Source organism: Delphinapterus leucas, chromosome 3 (assembly GCF_059928025.1).
Source record: "Delphinapterus leucas isolate spDelLeu-1000000601 "Yukka" chromosome 3, BTC_Dleu_Yukka2, whole genome shotgun sequence".
NCBI lineage: Eukaryota > Metazoa > Chordata > Mammalia > Artiodactyla > Monodontidae > Delphinapterus > Delphinapterus leucas.
Genome location: NC_143131.1, coordinates 159,945,616 through 159,970,924, shown reverse-complemented (window position 1 = coordinate 159,970,924; position 25,309 = coordinate 159,945,616). Strand labels below are relative to the sequence as shown.

The 25,309-nt window shown below is 40.5% G+C and overlaps 1 protein-coding gene across 7 annotated transcripts in view; it reads left to right on the top strand.

Moving 5' to 3' along the window:
* The window catches only part of RUFY1 (RUN and FYVE domain containing 1), a 65,568-nt gene that overhangs the window by 5,864 nt on the left and 34,395 nt on the right, over nt 1-25,309 (top strand). For 5 of the 7 annotated variants that reach the window (XM_089909826.1, XM_089909829.1, XM_089909827.1 and 2 more), the window contains exons 2-8: nt 3,712-3,885; nt 5,182-5,299; nt 9,992-10,117; nt 11,515-11,638; nt 16,298-16,359; nt 19,439-19,504; nt 21,673-21,742. In XM_089909826.1, the coding sequence (XP_089765952.1) occupies nt 3,712-3,885; nt 5,182-5,299; nt 9,992-10,117; nt 11,515-11,638; nt 16,298-16,359; nt 19,439-19,504; nt 21,673-21,742 (740 nt within the window). The remainder of the gene's footprint in view (nt 1-3,711; nt 3,886-5,181; nt 5,300-9,991; nt 10,118-11,514; nt 11,639-16,297; nt 16,360-19,438; nt 19,505-21,672; nt 21,743-25,309) is intronic. The other 2 variants (XM_022563404.3, XM_022563407.2) reach the window with 1 other exon arrangement.

Here is a 25,309-nt window from a genome sequence, read left to right as displayed (position 1 = left end):
AAGCTGAGTGTATAAAATATTTTTTCTTGGGCTTCCCTAGTGGTGCAGTGGTTAAGACTCTGCCTGCCAATGCAGGGGACACGGGTTCGAGCCCTGGTCCAGGAAGATCCCACGTGCCACGAGCAACTAAGCCCATGTACCACAACTACTGAGCCTGCTCTCTAGAGCCCGCAAGCCACAACTACTGAAACCCGCGGGCCTAGACCCCATGCTCTGCAACAAGAGAAGCCACCACAATGAGAAGCTCACACACCGCAACGAAGAGTAGCCCCCTCTCGCCACAACTAGAGAAAGCCTGTGCTCAGTAATGAAGACCCAGTGCAGCCAAAAATAAATAAATTAAATAAATAAATTAAAAAAATTTTTTTTCTTCTGGAACAAATTACCATTAGAATTATTAGTAATGCTAAGTTAATTAAAGGAATATAAATATAATTTTATAAGTAATTATACATAAATTTTTCTTGGAATTACTTCTCTTCATGAGCTGGTGTTGGTTTTTTCATTAGCATGTACTTGTAGATGAATATATATATTTACTGATAAAATGTGATAGGACTCAGAATCAATTTTATTCCTATTTTTTGATTTTTTATAGATGTGATCCTTGAGAAATCTGGCTCATATAAATAAGAAATAGAAATGGACAGGGTTTTTTTCCCCATTGGTAAATTCTACCAAATATTTTTTTTAAGCTTTATTGAAGTATAGTTGATTTACAATGTCATGTTAATTTCTGCTGTACAGCAAAGTGACTCAGGTATGAAATGGACAGTTTTGTTATAGTAATGTTGTTCAATTTTTGAACTCCTTCTAAGTTATATGCCCCAAATCACATTGATCTAATGTCAAAATTTTGCTCATTTTTGTTCAAATATTCATTTTGTTCAAATGAAAATCACCTTACTTGCAAAAGGATACAACCTAGTCACATTAAAGAAATTTCTCTACCTCTGGGAAGTTCCCAAAAAAAGGCTTTATCAAAACTTATCAGATGATAATTATGCCTTATAATTCTTTCACTTTGTTTAACTCAGAACACTCAAAATGGTTGGGGATATCTAAACATTGCTTATTTCATTACACCTTGCCAATACAATATTTTTTGACAAAAAGAGTTTAGGGAATTCCCTGGTTGTCCAGTGGTTGGGACTGCACACTTCCACTGCAGGGGACACGGGTTTGATCCCTAGTCAGGGAACTAAGTCCCATATGGCCAAAATTAATTAATTACTTAATTATTTAAAAGTTAGTTTACATGTACTTGAAATCCATTTTCATCAAAAACTTGGAGCTTCAGTTTGGCTCATTTAATTTATTGAACGTGTCCATCAAGTTAATGGCATATCCAAGGGATGAGTATTGAGACTGACTGAAAACAATTATATATATTCATATTTGTGGGGGAAATTTTTTTTTAACTCTCCAAATTCAGGATACCCAGCAGAGGGCTGGAGACCAACCCTCTCTCCCAAGACCGAGTTTAACTAAGTTCAACAAAGCAATGAGAGACTGGAGGCTCTTCATGTTTTGGGTGACTTGATTAATCATCAAAGGGGGTTTCACCTCCATTTGGTGTGTGAGACTTTCTGCACCCCAGGTCAGTGCATCAAGAGGAAGATATGGGGGCTTCCCTGGTGGCGCCGTGGTTAAGAATCTGCCTGCCAATGCAGGGGACACGGGTTTGCGCCCTGGTCTGGGAAGATCCCACATGCCGGGGAGCAGCTAAGCCCACGCGCCACAACTACTGAGCCTGCGCTCTAGAGCCCATGAGCCACAACTACTGAAGCCCGTGTGCCACAACTACTGAAGCCCGCGTGCCTAGAGCCCATGCTCTGCAACAAGAGAAGCCACTGCAATGAGAAGCCTGCGCACCGCAACAGAGTAGCCCCCACTCTCAGCAACTAGAGAAAACCCGCCTGCAGCAGTGAAGACCCAATGCAGCCAAAAATTAAATAAATGAATAAATAAGTTTATTTTTTTTAAAAAGAGGACAAGATATTGGACAAGGAATGAATTGTGGTTCTTCTGTAGAGTGGAAGAAGAAAGAGTGCCTGTGAAACTTGAGGATCTAGAAATCGACTTCCTTAAAATATCTGGGCCTGCCTAGCCCTCCGCAGGACTTCCTGCATACGTATTCCCATTCGAACAACACTAGACTTCGTTTTAGACCGGGGATTGGTATCTTCTTTGAATAAATCTTTACAAATTGCTTCTGTGGTTATTGGTCTATTCAGGATTTCTCCCTCTTCTTGTTGGGGTTTTACAGTTTCTATTCCCTTTGCCTATCATCCATTTCATTAAACTTTTCAAATTTATAAATGTAATACATAGGATTCTCTGAAAATTTAAAAATAATTATACCACTCCCACCCAAATGCTTTACTTAAAGTCCACTTTTCTTTTTCCACACCATGATTAAGGTTTAGGCCGATTTTTCTTTCCCAGCAACTGTCCTCTTGGGTTTTGATGAGAATTTAGAATTTTCAGTCCCAGGCTGTCTCTAGTCTTAATACCTGTATTATAAATTCACAGTCATAATATCATTCTTTTCGGTTTAGCTACACATATATATGCTTTTTTAACTATTTATATGTCCATATTATTTACTGCCCATGAAATAAAGCAGGGAGACAAAGGATTAATATCCAGAATATACGGACCAATAAAACAAAGGCAAACAAAGAAAGTTAAAAGATTTAACAGGCAATTCATAGAAGGAATACTAGGAGACAAACATGAAAAGCTGCTTAACATCTGTAATGAACAACTGCAAACTAAAACAATAAGAGCCCCACCCCACCCAATCCACTTAAATGACCGAACGATGGCGCAGGTGCGGAGAGAGGGGCGCGCTGGCCCGGGATATTTTTCCTGCCGGGAGTAGGTTATAGTTTGGGGTCTATATTATTAATTTCTCGAATGACAGTTTCCTGGGCTTGAGATGACACTTGGTAAGAATTTGTCATGGATATCTGATAGTGACTACAAACTTTTACTCTCAAAGTGACAAGGTTAATGGAGTTGAAAAGCAGCTGAGTTCATTTTATTCTAACGGTTTTATTTACAAAAGAAGTGTAAAACTCGTAATTGTCCACTAATTGTGGACGAAAGATGGGTAACAACGAAAATTTGAGTCCATTACTGAGGAACTGAGGAGCCTTCCCCGAAGGCTCCGGCTGGCACTATCAGGCAATACAACCGGCTCAGAAAGCCCTGTGGCTGGTGTGCGGACCAACCCAACCAATCCCGGAAGCCGCTACCTCCGTCCTGGCTGAAAAGTCAAAATGGCGCCCGTTAGCTCCATGGGCGTGGCCTCGAGCTGGACTCCTCCAATAGGAACGAGAGGGGGTGGAGCACTTTCCCAGCAAGCCTTCTAGCTTGGGGCAGGGCTTCCTGGAGTTTGCGCCCTTCCATTAGTCAAAAATGGAATGGGGGCGTGGGAGGAACCATTCGCGGAGACTCTTGGTAGGGTCGTCGCCGTAGCAACACGCTGAGCTACCTGGGAGAGGCCTCTAGAGTCTGACCCAAGGCCCCCGCCGCCCACGTGCGGCTGTGACCTCCCGGGGCCAGGGCCCGGCTGGCTGCGATCTCCAGTTTACCCGCACGTCCGCGCTCCGAGCAGACCGCTTCCATTGTTCCGCGTCCAGCCTCCTCACCCCGGGCTACACTCAGTCCACTAACGAAGCTGTCCCCGCTTCTGTCCTCCAGCTTCCAAGTGCCAGATGATGGAGGAGCGTGTCAACCTGATGCACATGATGAAACTCAGCATCAAGGTCTTGCTCCAGTCCGCCCTGAGCCTGGGCCGCAGCCTGGATGCAGACCATGCCCCCTTGCAGCAGTTCTTTGTAGTGATGGAGCACTGCCTCAAACATGGGCTGAAAGGTGAGCCTGAGGGCGGGGTCGGGGGCTTGAAAAATTCGGGCTAGCTGTTTCCCAGCATCATCAGTGCCAAACGTTGTTCTGGGTGCTGGTGTTGTTCTTGTGCACACAAGACAAACAGTGCACAAGACAAACAAGTTCCCTGCCCACAAGATGCGACATTCTAGAGCAGCGCTGTCCAATAGAAATGCCATGCAAGCCACATGTGTAATTTCTAATGTTCTAGTAGACACGTTTTAAAAAACGGAAAAGAAACAGATGAAATTACTTTTAGTAATTTATCCCAATATAGCCAAAATATTATCATTTTGACACATATAATCAGTATAAACCTTACTAATGAGATATTTTGCATTCTTTTCTACACTGAGGCTTAAAAATCCACCGTGTGTTTTATACTTAACAGCACATCTCAGTTGCACTGGCTACATTTCAGTAGCACTTGTGGCTAGTGACTACCTTGGACAGCACAGTTCTAGAAGAGGAGACAGACAACAAATTCAGAAGCAAACATAATTACAAAATGCTACAAATTCAGGGACGCAAAATAGGTTAAATGATAGAGAATAAAGGGAAAAACCTTTCAACTAGGGTGAGAGGCGAAGGTCTTTCTGGGGAGGTAAAATGTGAGCTGAGACCTAAAAGAGAAGGAGTCAACCTTGCAAATGTTTGGGGCAAGAGCCTTCCTAGAAAGACAGAACAAAACAGGAGCGAAGTCCTGAGGGGGACCAACCTTGGTTTCAGGAAGACACCAGGTAACTGAGGCATGCTGAGAAGGAGTAGGTGAGGTCAGGGCAGTTGGGATGGGCTGGATCACGGTAGGTCTTTATAGGTCAGGTGAGGAGCTGGATTTTATTCTAAGAGTATTTAGAGGATTTTCAGCAAGGGAAAAACAAGATCTAACTTACATTTGTAAAAGAACTTCCAGCTATGTGGAGGACAGATTAGAAAGGTGGGGAGGTGACGGTATTAGGAGCAGGGAAACCCGTTAGGAGATTATTGCAGCAGTTCAGATGAGGGATGGTGGTGATGATTTGAAATCAAGAATTGACTTGTTTTATTTCATGGTCAATAAATACTTGAAAGAAAGAGCCTAGTGGGTATATCAGAGAAACCCTTACATTAGAGGAAGGGAGAGCTCATTTGGTACCTGGCCTTTCCCAGTCCCCAAGACTGAATCAGAAGGAGTAAGCAGTGCAGCTCCACAGCATTCATTTGGCTTTTGGGAGAGAGACTGTGGGACCCTGAAGACATTTTGCAACCTGTTCTTATGAATAACACTTCTGTTTTCCCTTTTAGTTAAGAAGAGTTTTATTGGCCAAAATAAATCTTTCTTTGGTCCTTTGGAGCTGGTGGAGAAACTTTGTCCAGAAGCATCAGATATAGCCACTAGTGTCAGAAATCTGCCAGAATTAAAGTGAGTGAGAAGTAGTTACATCAATTTGATGTTTTAAGAAAACTTCTTTGTATTTATCAATTTCTCTATTCCTTGCTGATAAAGCGTTTTCTAATTTAGAACAAATTGTAGCAAAAGCTACACTCTACTTAGACTTTAGTCCCAGCTCTGCTGCTCATTCTCCACATAAGCTTGAGAAAATTTGCCCCTCTCTGAGCCACAGTTTCCTTTTCTTTAAAATGGGGACAGTGATTGCGTGTCATACAAGGTCAAATAGTGAAAAGGTGTTGTCACCCAAAGAGCAGTTACAGGAGGAAAAAGAGTTGTTACACTCCTGGAATTGCTGCTTCAGATGCACCTGGGTGCTTTGTGACCACCTAGAGGGGTGGGATAGGGAGGGTGGGAGGGAGATGCAAGGAGGAGATATGGGGATATATGTATATGTATAGCTGATTCACTTTGTTATAAAGCAGAAACTAACACACCATTAAAAAGCAATTATACTCCAATAAAGATGTTAAAAAAAAAAAAAAGACAGATGCACCTGGGCAGTTTTCTGAATAATACAGTTTGGAACAGATTTTAGATTCCAGGATAAGAAACATTTGTGGAAAGGCTGGCACTAATGAATTTTGCCTTTTTGCCTTATCTGGGTTTGCCCTTGGGATCCCTATGTATAGGCTCAAAATAAAAAACTGAATGGAACACGAAAAGGTGTATCGTGGAATCTGCATTGAGAAGGGGCCCTGGAGATCCTTAGGCCAATGCAAAAGTTCTCCCGGCAGAGTCTTTCACAGGGGACTCAACTGTCCAGCCTCTGTTTGACCTTCTCCTGCAGAGCCAGCTTATTCCATTTTTAGATAATAATAATAGCCACCACAATTAACTAAGGGCCTGCCATGTGCCAGGCATTGTGCTAAGGACATTTCATTATCTCGTTTTATCCTCCACAAATCCCTAGGAACTAAGCTGTTGGTGTCCCCATCTACAAGTGCAGAAACTGAGACTCAGAGTAGTTAAGTAACTCGCTCAAGGTCCCTCGGCAAGGGAGTGGTGGAACCAGGAAGAAAACAGGTCTGCTGGTCTCTGAAGCCCTCTAAATCCCACTAAACCCTCTAAATCCCACTAAACTCCATCTTTGCTGAGCCCTGTGCATTCATAGGACTTAAGCCTTCTGTCTCTGTCCCTGGTTCATCCCTCTGGGCCTATACCACCTAAGGTGAGAACCTTTAGCAGGCGACAACCTTTCATATATTTATTTGGTGACCCTCTCATGAGCCTCCTACGTCTTCTGCCTTGTTTCTTCAGTTCTTTTTTTTTTTTTTTTTGGTGGTATTGGGTCTTCATTGCAGTGTGTGGGCTTCTCACTGCAGTGGCTTCTCGTTGCAGAGCACGGGCTCTAGGCACACAGCCTTCAGTAATTGTGGCTCGTGGGTTCTAGAGCGCAGGCTGATCAGTTGTGGCACACAGGCTTCGTTGCTCCGTGGCATGTGGGATCTTCCCGGACCAGGGATCGAACCCGTGTCCCCTGCATTCTTAACCACTGCGCCACCAGGGAAGTCCCTTCATTTGTTCTTTATGTGGTCCTATTGTCCATTCCCTTCCAGCAAGCTCACTCCCTCAAGAGTACAGCACTAGACTGTGTCTCTGGGTGGTTTGGTTGGATGGAGCAGGGCTCTCCCTCCTCCTGCACTCAGGCTATTTCCACTTAGGCACAGGAGGCATTTTTGAAGTCTTGTTGTGCTAACAAAGAGCTTGTTGTCAGCTAAACTCACTGCTTCTGTTCCCTGTGGATGCTGAACAGGTAACTAGCTTAAGTACCAAAATCCTCCCTCTGTCTGCCAAAAAGGAAATACATAGTAGCTCCCTCCTCTTGATGACTCTGGAGGAGTAGCCTTGTTGGGAGCCATGTGAGAAAAGGCTACTGCTTTGCCTATAAAGAGCTGCAGTGTTTTTACTATTTCATTAAATAGTAACAAAAGTTCTAAAATTTCTGCAGTATTTTGGAAGTTATGACCAGAATTTTTTTTGAGGGTAGAGACTATTTGCTCTAAGGTGGTTTGAAACTTGCGTGATGAACTTTGCATCCTGAGAGACATCTCTCTAGAGTTTAATGTCCTTGTCTAATTGAGATAAAAATATCTTTTACAGTATGGCCTATCACCCAAAATATTTCATTGTTTTCATGTCATGGTTTATTATTAAACAAACTGTTACACAATGAATAAGTTACACTTAAGATTGGCGCTTAAACCCAGATAACAGACAAAGCTTGTCTCTCTCTTTTTTGAAAATTAAAAACAACCTTTTTGGGGACTTCCCTGGTGGCACAGTGGTTAAGACTCTGCCTGCCAATGCAGGAAACATGGGTTCGATCCCTGGTCTGGGAAGATCCCACATGCCGCGGAGCAACGAAGCCTGTGTGCCACAACTACTGAGCCTGTGCTCCAGAGCCCATGCGCCACAACTACTGAAGTGCACACGCCTAGAGCCCAGGCTCTGCAACAAGAGAAGCCACCGCAATGAGAAGCACGCGCACCGCAACGAAGAGTAACCTCCCTTCACCGCAACTCGAGAAAGCCCGCGCGCAGCCAAAAATAAATAAATTCTAAAAAAAATAAAATAACCCAAAAAACAACCTTTTTTCTTATTACATAACTTTTTTTTTTTTTTTTTGCCGTACGCGGGCCTCTCACTGCTGTGGCCTCTCCCGTTGCGGAGCACAGGCTCCAGACGCGCAGACTCAGCGGCCATGGCCCACGGACCTAGCCACTCCGCGGCATGCAGGATCCTCCCGGACGGGGGCACAGAACCCGCGTCCCCTGCATCGGCAGGTGGACTCTCAACCACTGCGCCACCAGGGAAGCCCTACATAACTTTTAATTAAGAAACAAAAAAGGCGCTTCTGTTAGCTTACTACTCAGAAAAAAAACTACAGTTAATATCGTGGTCAGTATCCTTTTAGATCCTTTCAGTGCATAGTCGGACAGACAAATAAGATTCTATTTTTATTCCCCTCCACCTCCCCCAGTGGCTTCATTATTGCACTGCTTCTCATGGAAGACAGTTTGGCACTATCCACAATAACCACCAATACATCTACCCTTTGACCCAGCAATTCCACTTCTAGGAGTTTTATCTCATAAATCTAACACATGAAAATGACACATGTACAGAAATACCTGTTGCAGCATTATTTGTAACAGCGGAAGATTAGAAACAGCCTAGATAAAAACCAGCTAAATAAATTATAGGGCAGTCCAATACTGAAACACTCTAAAGCTATGAAAAAATGAACGAAAAATTCCCTGTGTCTGGAAAGAATTTCAAAATGACAGATATTCAGTGAAATAAGCAAGTTGCAGAACAGCATATATAGCATACTAATTTTTTTGTAAACAGGAGAGAAAAATAGAATTTATATTTATTTTCATGTGCATAAAAATGCTTTGGAAGTGAACCTAAACTAAGAGCAGTATATTGTACAGAGGTGGGGAACTGGGGGAAAAAATCAAGTATTAAACTGTACATACTGTTTTGTGGCTTTTTTTCCCATTTAATATTAGATTTTAAACCTTTTGCCATAATAGTCATCCACATCATTTTTGTATAGCTCCTCCCACTTTGCTCTTTGTGGTTGTCTTCAAATTCTCATTATCCAAACAGTGCAGTGGTGACCACCCCCAAACATACGTCTTTGTGTACCTCCTAAATTATTTCCTTATATTACTAGATGTAGAATTTTGATAACCTACTGTCATTAAATTGCCTGCTAGAAGAATTGTACCAGTTGGCACTCCCACCAAGCAGCACATGTCAGTGTCCATTTTTCCTATCATGCCAACATCAGATGTCTTTTTTTTTTCCTACTTTATTTCCTTTCTTTTTTACTCTGGCTTTACATCATTTATTGAAGGGAGAAGGGGGGAATCCAGTCTTTTGTACTGATTAAGCTGGGTGCCCTCTGACCCTTTGAGGCTGATATTGATTACAGCAGTACCTCTAATACTCTCTTGGGTGTTACAAATGCAGTTACTCTGCTTGGAACAGGATCTTTTTTTCCTTAAATAATGTTAGGTCTACAATTGGGAGGCCTTTTCTTTTAATGTTTAAAACAGATCTTTTCAAAATCACGCCTTTGAGATTGGTTGCACAACAGCATGAATGTATCTAACAGTACTGAACAGTACGGTTAAAAATGGGTAAGGTGGTAAACTTTATGTTATGTGTATTTTACCACATCAGAAATAAAATTGTACCTTTGAGCTAATGCCCTAGAAATCTTGTGAGACTTCAACCCTTTAACAACTACGTTCTATATTCGTCTTTTGAAAGAAAATTTATCCGTCATACAATCTAACCTGGTATTTCCTGACTCCCTGTGAAATTTTATGAATACATGCAAAGTTTTATCTAATTGTATTTGTTCCAGAAATCAGATGTTTGTGGCTTAAATTTTTTTTCCTGTTTTTTTTTGGGGGGGTGGTGCAGAATACATGCCCCATGATACAGACTTCAAACAGTACCCAAAAGAATGCAATGAGCCATTTCCTCAGCCTTCCCAGACAGTGCGCTCCTCCAGCCCCCAGGGCAGCTCTATTACAGCATTCTCTGCATTCACCAGCATATGTATGCGTGAACATGTGTTTCTCCTTGGCTAAGTTGGTTTTTTTCCCTTTGTTTTTTGTTGTTATTATTGTTATGCCATAATAGTTTGATTCTCTGTTTGAATTCCAGGACAGCTGTGGGAAGGGGCAGAGCTTGGCTTTATCTTGCACTCATGCAGAAGAAACTGGCAGATTATCTGAAAGTGCTTGTAGACAATAAACATCTCTTAAGGTATTTCATCACCTATCTTTGCTTAGCTTTTGCTTCGTAATTAGAACACAGTTCTGTATATCATTCGGAATTAAAACAATAATGTATATTGTACAGTTTTTATTCAAATTATTATTAAGTGTAACTATTCTGTGGCTTAGCTTTAAAATAGCAGTATTTTATTTTTTGAGCACTGATGTCTGAAAGTCTTTATGAATGAAGATGTATATTTTCATTTTGAAAAGTCATTTTGAAGATAGTTCTTCAAAAATACCTAAGATTAGGCACCCTGACAGCGTACTCCATTAAGTTTCAACAAAATGGTATTTGATTGGATGATAATAGGGGAAAAATGACTTGAACTAGATTCAGTGGGCAATTTTAAAGTATAAAACCCTGCTTTTTGTAAGGGAACATATCTAGATTACCTGTTTTAGGATTCCACATTCAGTTTGTAAACTTTTATATCTCTTGGCATCAGTAAAGACGAACTGTCTATCTCTGAAATTTATGACTGGGTTCATTTTTTATATTTATAACTCTATAAACAAAAGTAACCATTATAAGAGGAATTTTCTCCAGGATATGATCATTTACAAGGAACAGATCTCTCCAGAGATAATTCTTTTACCTAACTGAAATTAAAATGTCTTTTACAGTCACCCAAAATTTTCCATTGTTTTCAAGTCATGGCTTATTATTGAACATATCTTTTCATGATAAATATGGGTTTCAAATAGTTCACATACTTTGTACTCTTCTTTGAGTACTGTTATACTGAGTAACTCTGAGGTACAGATTTTGTTCTAAACAACTAATTCTTAGGATAATAAGTTCTCATGTACTCATACACACAATGGTAAATTAGCTAATCGCTGGTGACCAGAGCAGTAATGGTTGGAGCCTCACTGTAATGGCTGAGGTGACTTGGAGGCAAGGAAGTAAAAGCAGCCAGTGTTGTTCCATGGGACACAGGGAAGAGGGAAGAGTTTTATCCTTGGATGGGTGGTGGGGGAGGCTGTGGGATCCCACTTTATGTAGACATGAATGTAAGTGTAGAAGTAGTTCATAGCAACACAAAAGAAGGAGCCAGAGTGGACAGGAGGGGCAGAGTGATGTTCAGGAACACAGGAGCCAAGAGATGAGGAGGACTGGGCTCCAGGGTCCAAACAGAGGAGTTAATCCTAGACCAGAGGTAGGAGGAGTCCATTTTAAGCCACAGGAAGAGAGGAGAGGCCAGAGAAGAGATAGCAGCACTTAAAGTGGGAGAGGAAATAGAAGGAAGAAGGGAATTCACACAAGGGAGCCTCTGGCTCCTGATGAAGTTGGCAGCCAGGCCATGAGCTAAGAGGTGAAAAGGCAGAGTAGGTCCAAGAGAAGGGTGGTGAAGGTGTTCCTGTTGTATCAATCTCTTTCAGTGAGTTCTATGAGCCTGAGGCATTAATGATGGAGGAAGAAGGGATGGTGATTGTTGGTCTGCTGGTGGGACTCAATGTGCTTGATGCCAACCTCTGTTTAAAAGGAGAAGACTTGGATTCTCAGGTAAAATGGGAATTTTGACTCCAGATCGAATGCCTTGTCTGGGCCAGGGATTTTACACAGGATCTGCAGACATGTGCTGAACCTAAGGAAGGGGCAGATGGCAGGGGGCATCTGGCACAGGGCTGTGCAAGGTGCTGTGCTGGACCAGAGTGGGGAGCAGCTGGCAAAGGTCTTGGGGAAGGGTGAAAAATAGCTTGGGCAAAGGCACAGAGGCACACACAGAGAGCATGGCGTGTTTGGGAACGGGAAACAGTTATCCATGGCTAGAACACAGGATGCTCGATGAGTGAAGTGAAGGTAGAGGCTGGCCCAATTGTTAGGCCATCAGTGCCATGTTAGAGGCTTTAGTTTTTGTCCCTGGAACTTTGGAACTTAAAAACCTTTGGAGGTATTTAAGCAGTACACTGAAATGATCAGGCCTGGGATTGAGAAAGATCAAGCTAGCAACCATCCAGTTCATGAGTTAGAAGCAGCCAAGAATAGGGAAAGCAAAAACATTGAGCAGACAAGTCTGGAAGCCCCGGGTTGCATGAGGAATGGGAAAATAGACTCAGGAGAGATTTGGGAAGTCAGATGGTAAAATGGAGCACAAATGAAAGTAGGCAGTAAGATGCAGAGTGCCCCATGGGGTGGGACAGCCCTCTTGACCAGGGCTGAGACCTAAACTCGTGGTGGCAGGGGCAGTAAGTCACGACACCCTGCCCCACCCTCACCTGCACCTCTTCAGGGCATCTGTAACTGGGCAGTGGCCCAGGCTTCTTCCCACTACATGTTTGGACATGAATCTAAAGCTTCCCCAATCCCTCCGTGACCAGGTCAGCTTTTTTTATTGTAACCTTTCCTCTCTTTTTTTTTTTTTCTAGTAGTTTTCTTGTTTTTGCCTGTTAAATATTTTTCAAAAAATACAAAGAAGTTTTTTTGAAAAGAAACAAAATATCACATATAAAATCCCATTGCACAGAAAGAGCTAATTCAGTGTTACATTTCAGGATACATCCTTGAAGCACATGAAGAAAGGTGTATGTGTGTATTTATATTTCAGAGACAGATATTTGGAGTTCTCTTTTTTCATTAAACCAAAATATGATTATTCCAAGCACACCATTTTGCAATTTTTTTAATAATATGTTCCACATAGCTCTTGATGTCAAGAGATATAAACCATTTTAAACAAATGATAGTAATCCATTTTATGAATGTACCATAATTTATTTAACCAATACTTATTAATATAAGTTGTTTCCATGTTACAACAATAATGTTATAAACATCCTCATACTTCTTTTTACTCTTATCTGTTTATTTTCTTAGGTTAAGTTTTGAGATTGCTGTGTCAGAGTATACACATTCTGCATGAGTGTTGTGATTACATGTGAGCATTCTTGGTCTTTTTTAATCTGAGAGAAAAACAACTCTTCATCTCAAATTTATATTTTTGAGAACTAGGAAGATAAACTATTTTTTTCATGTTTTATTTGCCATTGGTGGTTCACCTGTTCATATCCTTTGCCCATTTTTTTGAGTTTTCCACCTTTTTCCACTCCTTTATTATTGATTAAGGATATTTACCATTTGTCAGAATATTTGTTATAAATTTTTTTTTTCTGCTGTCTTGGGGCTTGTTTTCCCTGTAGACTTTTTTTTTTTTTTTGCCGGTCATAGTTAATGGACTTTTCCTTTATACCTTCTAAGGTATTGTGCTTAGAAGGTCCTTCCACGTCTAAAAATTAACCTAATTTTTTAAATCACATGTATATTTTTTACATTTAAATGATCTGCCTGTTATTCGTTTTGACATAGTGTGAAGTAGAAGTCTAGATTTCTTATATAAGTACAGTAGTAAACTATTACTACAGTAGTAGTAAAGTTTTCTCAATATCATGTATCAAATATTATTTCCCTACTAATTTGAAATTCCACCTTTATCATGTGTTGAAATATCCGTTATGTTCTGAGGCTTATTTCTGGACTCTCTGTTTAGTCTCTGGATCTTTTTATTTCTATGCCAGTAACGTAGTCTTTTAATTACCAAAGCTCTGGCAGTTCACCTCCTGCCTACTTTGTTGTACTTCTTTTTCAGATATAGTTGAGGCTGTCCATTCTGCCAGATGACCTTGAACATCATTTTGTCAGATTCCAAAATAAAAATTTAATTGGGATTTTTATTAAGTAATAGATGTGATTGAGCCCCCTGGCCTATTCTTATCTTTAATACCTCTTGTATGTCACCATAAATTATGAGTATTTGCTATTGCACCCTGAGGGATCCTCTTTCTTATGTTTAGAAAGTACTGTTCTATTCTAGCTTACTTTATATTTTTATTTAAAAATGAACATTGAATGCTATCAAATAACTTTTTTGGCATCTATTGAGATGTCATATCCATTTTTAACCCATAATAATAATTGAATCAATTCTTAGGTTTCCTATTGTAATATCATAAAATAAACCTTACTTGGTCATCGTGCGTTATTCTTGTAGTATACTCCTAGATTTAATATGTCTGTGGTTTATTTGGAAATTTTGTATTTCTCCTTAAAAGTGACACTGGCCTGAATTTTCCTTTTCTGTACTGTCTTTGTCACTTTTCAGTGTCAGGATTGTATAACCTCATAAAATAAACTGGATGATATTCTTTTCTTTCTTGCTTTCTACAACAGTTTATTAGAGCAGGAAATATTTTTCTTTAAAGGTTTGTTAAAACTGGCTAGTGTGACAGTTTCAGCTTTATGCAAAAGCTTTATGGTCCTCATGCTTTGACCACTTTAATTTTTTGCATAGCTTTGGTCAATTTATTGGTTTCCTAAGTCTTAGAAAAAGTTTTAGTCATTTATATTTTTCCAGAAATCATTTGTTTCATTCAGATCTATTAGTTGCATGAGAGTATTTTCTTACAGCTTTTTAAAATCTCACTTTTCTAAATTGTAATACTTGGTAGAGATTTGTCTACTGTGTTGAGCTCGAAGAACCAGGTCTTGCTTTTACACATCACTTCTGCTTTGAGAGGAGAGCTTTGTTTCCTATTCCATTAATTTCTACTTTGGGTATTCTTTCTCATTCCTTCTATTGTTGCTTTTTTTCCAGTCAAATATATATTTCTTTTTAAATTATTTTTGTATTACAAAAGAAATGCATGGTTGTTGAAAAGAAGTTAAGCAATTACAGAAGAATGTAAAGTGAAAAGTGAAATTCAAGCTCCCCTTCTCCTCTCCCCCTTCAGTCCCAGTCTTGTCCCCACAGATAATGGTAAAAATTTGAGGGACTGTTTCTACTTTTCCTATGCATTTATGTATACATAGGTTTTGTTTTTAATTAAATCTTTTCTGGTTTTCTGTTGCAGTGTAACAAATTAACAGTCACCTAAATGATTACAGTCCCTCGTATTTGAGGGATGGCTGAGCTCAGCACGGTGACTCTTAAGCATGCCTGTGATCACAGGCAGTTGGTGGCTGGGGCTGGAGTGGCTGAAGGCATATGCACTCTCACTCTCTGTCCTCTGGGCTGAGAAGGCTCAGGGAGCTGAGGCTGGAGCAGCAGGGGCTTCTTGGGCATCTCTGTCTACACGTGGTCTCTCCACTTGGTCTCCAGTGTGGTGCCTCAAGGTTAGCCAGACTTTTCCCATGGAAGCTCAGAACTTCAAAGGTATATGCCCAAGGGAAAGAGCCAGGAGGAAGCTTGTACTGCCTTTGTTAACCTAGCTGCAGAAGTCACAGCATCCTTTCTGCTGCTTTCTGCTCATAAAGACAGGCCTTACTGGCCACCCAGGTTCAAGGGTCAGGAATATAGATTGGTGGGAGGCGCAACAGAGGAGTTGCAGAAAACATCATGTATAGCTTTGGTTTTAACATAAGGGAGGTTACTATAAGGAGTTAATGCTGTACATAGTATTCTTTGAGTTAAAATTTTATCCTGGAGCTTTCTTCATTTCATTACATATTCATTCTCTGCATTCTTTGTTATGGTTGCATAGGGTTCTGCAATATGGCTGTAACATGACTGATTTAAATATTTCTCTATTGATGGACCCAATTTTCCTATATTTCGAAGGAATGGCTGCACTTACACTAGAGTGGATGGTGGCAGACTAGGGCTCTCATTCACTCTCTCTGAAGTGCTTTATTTCTGGACAAAGCCCCTGACTTTGAGATTTTGAGGGGTCTTGGAGCCCCTAGTTCCCCACAGCAGCAGAGAATTTTCCCTGAAATACTGGACCTTTTCACCTCAGTTTGGGGGAAGAAGGAGTCAGAGTTATCAGTTAAGGTCAGAGTTATCAGTTAAGGTCACCACTTTAGAGATACAGGTCTCTTTTTTTTTTATTACTTTGTACCCAAAGAACTTTGTTGATCTTTGTCAACAATTTGATTGTTGAATAAATAAATAAGTAAAATAAATAAATAAATAAAACTTCAGAATATTCCCTTAAATTCTGATTTTTAGTAAGTTTAGAAGGTGATGGGGTTATTTTTCTTTTGGTTTGTTTGTTTGATTGATTGCTGCTTTAAGCTGGTTAACCTAACTGATTGTCAGGTTATCCTAACAATCCTATTGTTTTATCCTGAGATAGGAAGGTAAATACCCTGAATTTTAAAGACTGTAAGGTTTGTGGAAAGTGCGAAAAGTTATTTTTCACTTAAACTGGTACATTTTATTTCGATCAGGTTGGAGTGATCGATTTTTCTCTCTACATTAAGGATGTGCAGGATCTTGATGGTGGCAAAGAGTAAGTTCTGTATTGTATGCTGTTCTTCACGTTTTTAATGAAATTCTGGCAAAGAATGCTCCTTTTTTAAAATTGAGGTATAATTGACATATAACATTATATTAGTTTCAAGTGTACAACATAAAGATCTGATATTTGTATATATTGCAAAATGATCACCACAATAAGTCTAGTTAACGTCCATCACCATACGTAGTTACAAAAAATTTCTTTTCTTGTGATAAGCATTTTTAGGATCCAGTCTCTTAGCAACTTTCAAATATGCAATACAGTATTATTAACTACATTCACCATGCTGTACATTACATCCCCAGGACTTACTTATTTTATAACTGGAAGTTTGTGCCTTATGGCCCCATTCACCCACTCCCCCACCCCCCCACCTCTGGCAACCACCAGTCCCTGTATCTGTGAGTTTGGTTTTGTGTTTATTTTAGATTCCACGTATAAGTAAGATCATAAGGTATTTGTCTTCAACTGTTTTACTTACTTCGCTTAGCATAATGCCCTCAAAGTCCACTCATGTTGTCAGAAATGGTAGGATTTCCTTTTTTTTATGGATGAATAGTATTTTATTATATGAATATACCACATACATTGATGGACAGTTAGGTTGTTTCCATATCTCGGCTGTTATAAATAATGCTGCAGTGAACATGGGTGTGCATATACCTTTTCAAGTTAGTTTTCATTTTCTTTGGATAAATACCCAGAAGTGGAATTGCTGGGTCATTTAGTAATTCTATTTTTTAATTTTTTGAAGAATTGCCATACTGTTTTTCATAGTGGCTGCACCAATTTACATTCCCACCAACAGTGCACAAGTGTTCCCTTTTCTCTGCATCCTGGCCTACACTTATTACTTCTTGTCTTTTCGGTGATAGCCATTCTAACGGGTATGGCGTGATAGCATACTGTGGTTTTTGATTTGCATTCCCCTGATGATTAGTGATGTTGCATCTTTTCATGTAACTGTTGGCAAAGAATGCTACTTTTGTTTTTGTGTTGTTTGAATTTTTATTTTTTATTTAGCTATTTTTAATTACAGTGGTAATACATTCCTATTCCCATTGTTTAAGGAATTAGGCTCTGTGGAAGAATAGAGAGTACAAGGCAAATTTCCCCATTAACACTATCCCCTCGTCTCCATCTCAGTCCCACTCCCCCTGCTTCTTCAGAGGAAGCTACTCATGCATGACTCCTTCCAAGCCTTTCTTTACTGTCTTGCAGGTATATATTTGTTGGTAGTGTAATTTGCTTTATGGTTTGGATGTAAATGGAAAGGTACTATTATATATTTAAGTTGCCACTAGACTTATTCTTTGATCCTACTGTGTCTTGGGTGTCTTTTCATGCCACATTGTAGCTCTACCTCATCCTTGTTAACAAGAGCATTAAAAGAAGTTATCCTGGAAAAAAAAAAAAGAAAAGAAAAGAAAGCAAACAATGTATATAACATGCTACCATTTATGTTATAACAAAAAAGACATACACCCATATTTATATGTTGTACTTCCATATACATGGATCATTTCTAGAGAGGCACATCGACCTGAAAAAAGGCCACCTGTGGGGAAGAGGTCAGGAGACAGGCATGGGAGGGAGTTTCACTGTAAACCCTTGCGCTGTGTTTGAATATTTTACCACGTACATCTGTTACCTGTCTTTCACACGTCTTTGTAATGAGAACTCTTCCTTCTCAGTGCCTTGGCAGTGCACCTTACCAAGGAAGGGACCAGCGGGAATCCCATTAATGCTTCATGCACCCACAGTACAAGGATTCACTCACTTGAAATTTAAAATACATTCTTAATGTCAAAAAGAACTGGAAATAAACTGATTATCCACTATTAAGGGAATACAGTCAGCCTTTCAACCTGCAGATGTGGAACCCACCGATATAGAGGGTCAGCTGTGCTATGCCATTTGTATAAGGGACTTGAGCATCTACAGATTTGGGTATCCACAGAGGTTCTGGAACTAGTCCCCCGTGGATACCTAGGGACATCTGCAATTGAATGAATTGTAGAACATCTGAAGTATTCCACACTATGTATTATACAGACATGAAAGAAAAACAAATTTGACCTACTGTATAGTAGATTTAGAGGGATTTCCACAGGTATTATTGAGTGAGAAAAGTATAATACTGAGAAGTATATATATCCCATTTTTTAAAACCCCCAAATTCTCTAATATACATTTTATATTTTAATTGCATATACTATATGTAAAAATATAGATAGATATTATGATTATATACACATAGGATACTCAACAAGCTATCAGTATGTGTTACCTGGGAGAGCTATGTAAAGGGCAGAAAGGTAAAAGAAAAAAATGACTGCACTGACCAGCAAATCCAGCACCTGTGGCATGAACCTGGGTCACATGATCCCATTTATGTACATATGTACGTAAAGAAATTGGTGGGAGGAGCCTAACTTTAAAATGATAAAGTCTTTTTTGCTTTTTTTATAAAGATGTATGAAGTTTTGTTGTGTTGTGTTTTTGCTTTTTGCTTTTTTTTTTTTTTTTGGCCATGCTGCACAGCTTGCAGGATCTTAGTTCCCTGACCAGGGATTGAACCTACCCCCTTGGCAGTGAAAGTGCGGAGTCCTAACCACTGGACTGCCAAAGAGTTCCCAGAGTCTTTTTTTTTAACCCAGACTAATCAGCTTTGTGTTTTGAAGAGTCTTGTGGTCTTCTTTTCTGAGGCAGCTTCTTTTCCTTCAGTATAACAAGGGCTGCTTCATCTCCTAACTGGAGAGCCATTTACATGTGGCTTTTGGTGTTTCTACCTTGCCTGCCAGTGGCTTTCTCAAATGCTAGGGGAGAGGTGGGAGGAGCGTCTGCAGGGAGGCTCCTCTCCAGGCAGCCTGTTTCCAGTGTGTCCCATGTCTTCCTAGCCCGCCTTGCTGGTTCACTTAGGACCGTGCAGACATTACTAAGCTCTGACCATCTCTTGGTTTCCTGATGACATTGGTACTCCTACAAGGTGACTGGAAGGTTGGGGGACAATTAAAAGTATTAACCCTGAGTAAAAAGAATTTCTCTCTTTTTATATTCTTTTTAAAAGGCATGAAAGAATTACTGATGTCCTTGATCAAAAAAATTATGTGGAAGAACTTAACCGGCACTTAAGGTAGGACTCCCTCCTTTTTCCAGTGTTGCAGTTCATTCTCAGTGCCCGATAATTGCCTCATGGAACCTTTTTGAGTTGCCATATATTTATACTAACTTTTTTCCAAACCAAGAAAAAAGGTTGTTGTTCAGTGCTCATGTGTACAGACTGTAGAAGTATGATTTCTTGATAAAGAGCTTTGGGGAATCCTTTGATCTTTTGTTCTGTCTAGTTATGCAAATTAGAGAGTAATAAATTAAACCTCTCCACCCCTTAGCCCACCGCAACTTAGTTGGAAATCACTGCATGGGAAGCATTATTGCTGCTGGGAATCAACACACATCCCTCCAATGTTCTGGGCAGGAAAAAGGGGTTGAAAACCACTGGGCTAGACCTTTGAGAACAATTCAATAGTGATAGCAGGTATCTTTATCTTGAATTTTCATTTTAATTGGAAAGCTGCTCCTGTGTTTCATGAAACACTAGTTGTTGCAGGTTTTGATGGAGAGTGGATGGAGATTCTCAGCCTAACGTGTTTGGGAAAAATAATTCTCTCTCTGAATCCTCTTTAGAGAGTACACTGTGCACATTAGCAGTTCTCTGCGGGAGCAGCCTCTCTGGCCCCCAAAGCCAATGAAGCAGGCAAAGGAGCTAGTGTGTTCTTCAGAACATACCTAGGGTATGCTGCTCTGAGCTTTCCTGAGGTGTGATGCTGGCTATTATTTTGAGAGTGAGATTCTTAATCCATGCTTAGTTTATTGAGAACTTTTATAAGGAATAGATGTTGAATTTTATCAAATGCCTTTTAGCATCCATTAAGTTAACATGACTTTTATCCCTTAATCTATTGATGTAATATAGTTTATTAATGGATTTCTTCGTAGGGATAAACTCTACTTGATCATAGCTTTAATAATTTAGTCATTCACTTAACATAGTTGTTCCATAGTTTCCCCTCTGGCATGGTATCAGGGTTATGCAGCTTCACAAAATGAATCAGGAAGCTTTGCCTTGTTTCTGTGCCTGGGAACACCTTCTATTTCGTGAGCATTATTTGCTCCTTGAAAATTTGAAGCTCAAAGACTGTGTGGAGGCAATACTTTGCCAGCTTTTCAGTTTTTCCTTAGCTGTTAATTCATCTAGCTTTTCTCCTCGTGAGGATATACCTTTTTTGGTAATTTATGTTTTCTAAGGAAAAATAGAAATTTTGTTGATATTTTCTGAGTTATGTAGTTGGTACAGAATTGAAAATGGCATACTCTTAAAACTTGTAATTCCTTCCATATGTTTTGTTTTGTTGACTTTTTCATTTTGTGTCAATTTGTATTTTTATTTTTCTCCCACCCAATTCTTGAACCTTGGTTCATTAGCCTTGTCAGGTTTGTTTCTTGGTACCCCCCCTCACCGGCAAAAAGCCCCAGTTTTTGGCAGTAGGGTCTGTTGCCTAAAAGTGCAGGCTCTGGAGCCAGACCACCTGGGTTCATAGGGGTATGAAGTTAAGTGAGTTTTTCAATATAAAGTTATGGTTTCCTCATCTGTAAAACAGATTAACAATAAGATTTGCCTCACAGAATTGTGGGGAGTTGATGCATTTAAAGTGCTTAAAACAAACAGGGCCTGACACATTGTCCAAAAAGAAAACTACTACTATTATTGTTGTGGTTATTATTATTGTTGTTTGTCAAGTCTACATTAGCTTTTTACGTATTTTTCAGTATGAAAGTAGTGCATATTACTTAAAGAATATGTGAAAAATGGGACAAAGTATAAAAAAGATTTAAAAATCACCTTTGATCCTACTACCCAAAAGTACCAATATCTTGTTATGAATATTACTTTAGATATATGACTGCTGGTGCGTTTTGGTTCCCATATATTGTGTTGGGGGAAATGCTGTTTTCTTTCCAGTTGGCTAAACAAGAAATGGGTAGCATACTTGGAGAAAACATTGAAAACTTTTCAGTAAAAAAAAAAAATATATATATATATATATATATATATATACACATACACACACACACACACAGCTTACATATATATTTAGAATTCTCATCTATGAGTTAATTGGAGACCCTTTGACTCTCCATTTCATATAGGAAATCTAGGAATCTCTATTCTCATTGTTTACAGATTGGGAAAACAGTCAGCTTTTATAAGTTCACATTTACTTAATATTTTCTTTTTTACAGCTGCACAGTTGGGGATCTTCAAACCAAGATAGAAGGGTTGGAAAAGACTAATTCAAAGCTTCAAGAAGAGGTTTGTAACTTATTGAAATTCTTAAAGCAGAATGACCCAAGAAGAGAAATGGTATGGTTGGTATATCTGACCAGAGCTTCTCACTGGTAGGAATGGGAATTGCTAACCTTGGGCTGAGCTGCACACAGGACAGACATTCTCAGAATTTCACTTCCTCAGAATGTCCGTGTTCTGCCCTGGCCGGGGCTCCCATGAGCCAGTGCAACGGATCATGAGCCAGTTCTAAGTGACTTAGGTTTTATCACCTCACAGTGGTCCAGTAGAAGACAAGTCGTAGTTGGAAAAGCCCCACTCCTTTTGTGAATGTGCTATCCTCTTCCTCTTTTCCCACCTTTCCTATGATGTAGTGTGTCTCCCGGCTGCCCAGAAGGCACAGGCTCTTTTATGGGGTAAAAGTACCCTCACCCCCCCATTCCATGTCTCGGCCTCTCAGGAGCTTGGAACCAGTCTCCCCACAGTGTGGTCTTTCTCTGCTTTCTCACTAGGAAGAGAGAGAATGAAAGGACAGGAAGAAGGAGGGCTGAGGCTGAGGAAGAAAGCTTGCTGCCAGCTGCCCGGCAGTCTCCTTGGTGGACACATCTTGTCTCCTTTTAGCAGGAGGGGGGTTGCTCAGCCTTTCTGAGGCTTTCCACAGGTAGCGGTCCTGGCTGCTCGACCCTCCCCACCAAGTCTCACTGGGAAGGAAGAGGGCTGTGAGGGGGGCCGGAGAGTGACCCCCCCACAGTGTGGAGGCAGGTTACAGCCGAAAGGAGAGTCGCAGAGCGTACCTTTGTAACGGAGGACCCAGTTTAAGGCTCACTTTAAATTTCCTGCGCCCTCTTGAGGGGCCAGGCCTGAACAGCTTTCAGGAGAGGAGCTCAGATTTGTAACAGGAGAAAGAAACTCAAAAATGGTCCTCATGGGAGAGACTTCATCACACTTAGAGCTGAAGGACTCGAATTCACCTGGGGGGTGGAGTGGGCCTTTGGGCCTCACTTTCCTCATCTCTAAATTGGGTGATAATTCAACACACTTACAATAGTATTGTAAAGATTAAGTTAGGTTAATACCATATAAATGTGCCTTGCCCAACACTTAGCATGTGGAGGCACTCAAGGAGACCTTAGTTGATTTTATTTTATTTATTTTTTAAATTTATTTATTTTATTTAATTTATTTATTTTTGGCTGCGTTGGGTCTTCGTTGCTGCACACGGGCTTTCTCTAGTTGTGGTGAGTGGGGGCTAGTCTTCATTGTGATGCAGGGGCTTCTCATTGCGGTGGCTTCTCTTGTTGTGGAGCACGGGCTCTAGGCGTGCGGGCTTCAATAGTTGTGGTGCGCGGGCTCAGTAGGTGTGGCTAACGGGCTCTAGAGTGCAGGCTCAGTAGTTGTGGCACACGGGATTAGTTGCTCCGCGGTATGTGGGATCTTCCTGGACCAGGGCTTGAACCCGTGTCCCCTGCATTGAATTGACAGGCGGATTCTTAACCACTGCACCACCAGGGAAGTCCCCTTAGTTGATTTTAGAAAAGCAGATTCACTCTTTGTTCTCCCAGATGAGGTGGCATGCTTTGTTTTTTTTTTATATAATTTTTATTGGAGTGTAGTTGATTTACAATGTTGTGTTAGTTTCAGGTGTACAACAAAGTGAATCAGCTATACATATACATATATCCACTCTTTTTTAGATTCTTTTCCCATATAGGCCATTACATAGTAATGAATAGAGTTCCCTGTGCTATACAGAAGGTCCTTACTAGTTATCTGTTTTATATATAGTAGTTTGTATATGTCAATCCCAATCTTGCAATTTATCCCTCCCCGCCCTTTATCCCCTGGTAACCGTAAGTGTATTTTCTACATCTGTAACTCTATTTCTGTTTTGTAGATAAGTTCATTTATACCCTTTTTTAGATTCCACATATAAGCAATATTGTATGATATTTGTCTTTCTCTGTCTGACTTACTTCACTCAGTCTGACAATCTCTAGGTCAATCCATGTTTCTTCAGATGGCATTATTTCGTTCTTTTTTATGGCTGAGTAATATTCCACTGTGTATATGTACTACATCTTCTTTATTCATTCCTCTGTTGATGGACATTTAGGTTGCTTCCATGTCCTGGCTACTGTAAGTAATGCTGCAATGAACATTGGGGTACATATATCTTTTAGAATTATGGTTTTCTCCGGATATATGCCCAGGAGTGGGATTGCTGGATCATATGGTAGCTCTATTTTTAGTTTTTTAAGGAACCTCCATACTGTTCTCCATAGTGGCTGTACCAATTTACGTTCCCACGAGCAGTATAGGAGGGTTGCCTTTTCCCTACACCCTCTCCAGCAATTATTGTTTGTAGATTTTTTTTTTTTTTTGCGTTACACGGGCCTCTCTGTTGTGGCCTCTCCCGCTGCGGAGCACAGGCTCTGGACGCGCAGGCTCAGCGGCCATGGCTTACGTGCCCAGCTGCTCCGCAGCATGTGGGATCTCCCCGGACCGGGGCACGAACCCGTGTCCCCTGCATCGGCAGGCGGACTCTCAACCACTGCGCCACCAGGGAAGCCCTGTTTGTAGATTTTTTTCATGATGGCCTTTCTGACCAGTGTAAGGTGATACCTCATTGTAGTTTTGATTTGCATTTCTCTAATAATTAGTGATGTTGACCATCTTTTCATGTGCTTTTTGGCCATCTGTATGTCTTCTTTGGAGAAATGTCTATTTAGATCTTCTGCCCATTTTTCGATTGGGTTGTTTTTTTGATATTGAGCTGCATGAGCTGTTTGTATATTTTGGAGATTAATCCCTGGTCAGTTGCTTCATCTGTAAATATTTTCTCCCATTCTGAGGGGAGGTGACATGGTTTGAATGAAAGTCTAATTTAGCTTTTGAAACTGAACAACTGGCTTATTTTTCCTTCAAAGGCAAACAGATGTAATAGAAAATGTACTTCAGAGAAAAGTATATCTCTCACTTCAGGGTGTGCTCTCTATGTCTTCAGAGAGTAGGATGGGAATTAGCTTATGGTTTTTGCCTGCTTCTTCCCTTGCAGCAACTAGCACCTCCTTTCAAGCCTTAAAGTTTCTTACGTGGGCACAGCAGTTATGTTTAGAAACCCCAGTCCTGGGTTCTGAGTCTGAGTGGACCTAGATGCTGTTGACCAAGAGGAGGTGAGGAGTTCAGTGCTTCAGGGCCCCCCGTTAGTGAATGACGCTAAGAGCACAGCCAAGTATCGAGGGCAAATGTCTGGCTTCTTTCTCCTTCTCCAGCCTCACCTTCTCTCACCAGGCTGGCTCAGAGGCTGGGAAAGGAGAGGTTGGTTGGGGTATTTACTCACCTCTCCTGCTAGCCTCTCCTCAGCAGGTACATGAAGGCACCTGCTCCTGTACACTTTAGCCTAAACTACATTAACTTGTTCAGGGCAAGGAAGATGTTTTCCTCGGGCACATCTTTAATGGTTTGGTTGTGATTCCTCTCCCAGCTTCTTTAATTCTCTCTCTAGTGATAAGATATCCTTTTGCTCATTGGCTAGAAAAACTAAAAAGAATGAAGAATCAGGGGGAAAAAAGCCCATAATCCCTTGGCTAAGTG